General features: G+C 44.3%; 1 protein-coding gene across 1 annotated transcript in view; it reads left to right on the top strand.

Annotated features, from left to right (window-relative positions):
- The window catches only part of LOC118414923 (dynein beta chain, ciliary-like), a gene marked incomplete in the record, with an annotated part of 53882 nt that overhangs the window by 32527 nt on the left and 16348 nt on the right, over positions 1–5007 (top strand). Inside the window, 10 exon segments of the mRNA XM_035819262.1 lie at positions 292–423; positions 625–798; positions 1006–1210; positions 1402–1670; positions 1917–2156; positions 2442–2603; positions 3359–3552; positions 3713–3875; positions 4135–4290; positions 4564–4674. Of these exon segments, the coding sequence (XP_035675155.1) occupies positions 292–423; positions 625–798; positions 1006–1210; positions 1402–1670; positions 1917–2156; positions 2442–2603; positions 3359–3552; positions 3713–3875; positions 4135–4290; positions 4564–4674 (1806 nt within the window).

The following is a 5007-nucleotide window of genomic DNA, read 5'->3' as shown; positions in this document are numbered from 1 at the left end:
ATGGAAGACTGGTTCAGGGAGGACACTCCCGGGAATCGCGCTTAACAGCAGATCAGTCAATACCTTAATAGACATTTCAGATATCAGTTACTTTGATATTTGTATTAATTTTCAAAATATTATGAAGGTTGCAAATTTTCACCTAGTAAAACTTAATACAGGCCCAAATAACGCCTCGTATATGCTCTTATGCAGAGGAAATTAAAAAGAGAAAAAATGCAGAGGAAATTAAAAAGAGATATTTTCAAATGTGTGCGAGTTCAGGACAACAATTACTTTCTTACCCCACAGATGTTGTGCTACTTGCTGGAGGTACTGCTGACTCCTCAGAACACTCCACCAGATTGCCCTAAGGAGCTGTACGAGCTGTACTTTGTGTTTGCAGCTGCGTGGGCGTTTGGTGGCTCCATGTTCCAGGATCAGGTAAGTCTACGAGTCCCTTGAATCCCACGTGCAAACGTTTATTATTTCAAGCGAAATGAATCCAGTGGAACGATGTGCTATATCCAGATATGTACAGACAATGTTTACAAAAAAACTTCCATTAAGTTGAATGAGTTAGGAATGGAAGTTAAAGCAACGAATTTGCCACTTAAACCATGCTTTGAAATGACTGTTTTCCAGCTGGTTGATTACCGTGTGGAGTTCAGCAAGTGGTGGGTGACAGAGTTCAAGACCATCAAGTTCCCGTCACACGGCACCATCTTTGACTACTTCATCGATCCGGAGTCAAAGAAGTTCCTTCCGTGGACGGAAAAGGTGCCCAAGTTTGACATGGATCCAGACAAGCCACTGCAGGTACCATCAGGGATTTGTACTTGTTTTGCTTCCATTACTATAGGGTATTGTAATATTTTGTAACATCTGTAATTCGTAATCGATCCATTCTGGTTCAACGTTAACCGTGATTGGTTTGGTTTGAATTTAACTTATAGCGTTAAAGAAAGCAAACAAACATACAAACAAACAAACAAACAAACAAACACCTTTCACCTCTTTTTCCAGGCCGTGCTTGTACACACAGCAGAGACTACCCGCATCAAGTACTTTGTAGACATGCTCATGGCCAAGGGAAGGCCGGTCATGTTGGTGGGTAATGCCGGAACTGGCAAGACTGTGCTGGCTGGGGACAAGTTCAGTAGTCTCTCCGAGGATTACATGGTCACAAAGATCCCCTTCAACTACTACACAACCTCTGCTATGTTGCAAGGTAGGTGTTTGACTCGATAAAAACATTAATATTTGCGTACATAGTTTTCTTTGTTTGATATCGTTACGAAAATATTGCGCAGAATTTGTTTTGTAAATGCCTTACTGATGAAAAAGTGACATATGTTGGGGTGTTGCCTCTCCAGAAGACAGAAATATGATTGACTGTTATGCTTTGAAACCATTTACCAGCGATCATGGAGAAGCCACTTGAGAAGAAGGCCGGTCGTAACTACGGTCCACCTGGCGGGAAAAAACTCATCTACTTCCTGGACGACATGAACATGCCTGAGGTGGACACGTACGGCACGGTCCAGCCGCACACGCTGATCCGCCAACACATGGACTACAACCACTGGTACGACAGAGCCAAGCTCACACTCAAGGACATCCTCAACTGTCAGTATGTCGCCTGCATGAACCCGACCGCTGGAAGCTTCACCATCAACCCAAGACTACAGGTCAGCACTGGGCAATAGTCTTTTAAGTAGAATAAAAAGATGATTCATCATCTGAATCTGAAAAAAGGAACATAATATTATGTTAACATTTTCAGCAGCATCCATATCCTTGCTCACCGGATCAACCCCTGTAACTAATTGTATGATCATACAAGACATATGTTTGTATGCCTTTCTTTCCTGGTATGATGTATTTCTTATCCTCTGTGTATAGTAATGACTTACCTTGTTATCTTTGCATGTTAGCGCCACTTTGCGGTGTTCGCGGTTAGCTTCCCCGGCGCAGACGCCCTGACTACCATCTACAAGAGCATCATCAACGGGCACCTACAGGGCGCTAACTTCAGCAACAACGTGGTGAAGTGTGCTGCTCACGTTGTGGAGGCAGCCATCGGGCTGCACCAGAAGATAACCTCCACATTCCTGCCCACAGCCATCAAGTTTCACTACATCTTCAACCTCAGAGACCTGTCCAACATCTTTCAGGTAGAGCCTCTTCTAAATGCAGACGCGCTATGTATCAACTGCATAAATGTCACATATGCGTGTTTCGTTGGATAGACGCTCTAAAAATCATGATGTTTAGATCTGTACATAGTTACATAAATTGTGCTGAAAAGGGAAACTCAGTTGCAGACCTCGTTTACGCTTATCAAGGTTGCCATTTCCCTGAAAAGGAGACAAAAATCACTAAGATACGAAGATATAATATGGATAAGTTAAAACGAAATGCCAGTTTGTGATGTTATATTCTGTCCATCTTGTATGTAGGGTATCTTGTTTGCTGGACCGGAGTGTATCAAGACTCCCCTTGACTTCATACGTCTCTGGATACACGAGGCGAACCGTGTGTACGGAGACAAGCTGGTGGACGAGAAGGACATGGAGATGTTCAACAAAGTCGTGGTGGACAACGTGCGCAAGTACTTTGAGGTGAGCAACCGATAATAAACACGTCCTGGGATGCTATTCTTTGAGCTATAGCGCTAACGAGCACTAGAATTGATCACACTTATTTCCAGAAAGGCACGGTGCGTGAACCTCCCCCACCGCCATTGTTTTGATTTCGTCCCATCGCCGCGCGGTTTACTCGCAGGCAAGCTTATTCATGTTCAGTCTCCCCGGGGACTATGGCTTCGTAGACAGCTCACAATGCGACTTACAGGTCCACGAAAGTAATTTTCAACAACAACAAACTGAACTCCAGAATGGCGGGGTGATTACTTACCGCTGAGAGGACCGAGGTTCACCGAGCAAAATGGCTGGCTAGAAGTTTCTGATCCGTGACGTCATACAATCTCAGACGATCAGAACGAGGCCATTACGTCATCGGCCAGCGCGGCGGGGAGAGGAGGAGAGCGCGAAGTTCAAACGTGTCTACAGGGTCATATTAGGCGGATCAATGTGAAAATTGGCGTACATCAACTTTTTAATGAGTAAACTACTGGAAAATAAAGAATTGAAAATTTTCTGATGCTGTCCTTTAAAAATGAAACAATCAGGCTCTAAGTTTCCCCTTCTAACGGAAGCCATGAACGTTAATATACAATGTCAATATTTGTTCATTCTTAATGCAGGAGTGTCGCAAGTCATAAAGAACAGGCTTTTGACCTAATCATTTGCCACTCAATATTTGTGCACATTACCAATAAGGGAAAAATGATTCACCTTTTTAACCGTACTACTAGGATATGGAAGAGAGCGACATCATGGAAAAGCCCAACATGTACACCCACTTTTCTTTGGGGATCGGTGACCCCAAGTACATGCCTGTTTCTGGGTGGGCTGAACTCAACAAGCTGCTGGTCGAGGCCTTGGACACATACAATGAGCTGAATGCAGCCATGAACCTGGTTCTGTTTGAAGATGCCATGCAACATGTGTAAGTTACAGTGATGGTCATAATATTGTGCAGTTGAAGGACGTAGTTGTAATTAGAACACACAGAAATCGTATTAAAGTTGCGATATTTTATGACTACATGCCATACATGTCACACAGTTACTAAGTCCAATTTTGAATTGTATTTTTTCACGCTGTAGGTGTCGTATCAACCGTATCCTGGAGTCTCCCCGTGGTAACGCGCTCCTGGTTGGTGTAGGAGGCAGCGGGAAGCAGAGTTTGTCACGCCTGGCCGCTCACATCAGCGCCCTGGACGTGTTCCAGATCACGCTCAGGAAGGGCTACAGCATCCCAGATCTTAAGGTGAACTTTTGGCTTCTGTATGATGCAAGTGAAACCTTCAAAAGTGGTATATGATCTGATGTTTCAGTCAAGTGAATGTCTAGCTTTCCAATGACAAGTTTTACCTAATTGACCGTGACTCATCAACTTCCATCCAAATGATGGAAATTTAAACTACTGCATTTCTAATGGATACTAGTGGTAGGTCGCCTTGCATGACGTGTTTGCTCCTTCGGTATCAATACGCATTAATTCAAATCTAAATCTTCCTCCTCTGCAGCTGGACCTAGCCTCTCTATACATCAAGGCAGGAATGAAGAACATCGGCATGGTGTTCCTGATGACCGACGCACAGGTCGCAGACGAGAAGTTCCTGGTGCTGGTCAATGATCTCTTGGCATCTGGAGAAATACCGGACCTCTTCCCTGATGACGAGGTGAACTTGGCTATAAAATAGAAACATTCTGCATCAAGTGGTCCAAAATCTAATAGCACAATCTGTTTTGAGTGCCTATTCCTGGGTCTTGTGCGATGAGTAAAGAGAAGTGGTTTCTGAAAACTGTTATTCGTTTGGCTACCAGGATTCTGCCTTCCAAGCAATTGCTAGTACAGACATTGTTTGTTATGCGTTCTTTTAAATGGTTACTTATCATCTACATCAGTTATCATTTACTGAGTTTAATATCCGTTTGATACGTCTTTCTTATAGATCGAGAACATCATCAGCGGGCTGCGGATGGAGGTGAAGGGTCTTGGGCTGCAGGACACACGAGAGAACTGCTGGAGTTTCTTCATCGACAGGGTTCGACGTCAACTTAAGGCAAGGCATCTTATATATATCTGTATGAAAAAGAATTATAAATTGTACTAACCTGTGCAGGACAGGTATAATTGTCCCTGCATCCCTCGTTGTCAGGCAGACTGAATCAGAGAATGACTTCAGGTGTATCTGAGCCTGACCACCCCCATGTAGCCTCACTTGGTAGCTCCCAAAGTTGAAAGGTCACGGGTTACCCATGATTCCTCGCCGCGTATGCACATCAGTCTACTGGTTGTAGAACTCCTGGCAGACGTAGTCTCGGGAGGGACTTCGCTGGACCCAGCTGACTTCCTTACCTGCCAGGGAGGGAGTCTGCCTGACTACGCGGGATGC

This window comes from Branchiostoma floridae, chromosome 4 (assembly GCF_000003815.2).
Source record: "Branchiostoma floridae strain S238N-H82 chromosome 4, Bfl_VNyyK, whole genome shotgun sequence".
NCBI lineage: Eukaryota > Metazoa > Chordata > Leptocardii > Amphioxiformes > Branchiostomatidae > Branchiostoma > Branchiostoma floridae.
This window is presented reverse-complemented; position numbering and strand designations above follow the sequence as displayed.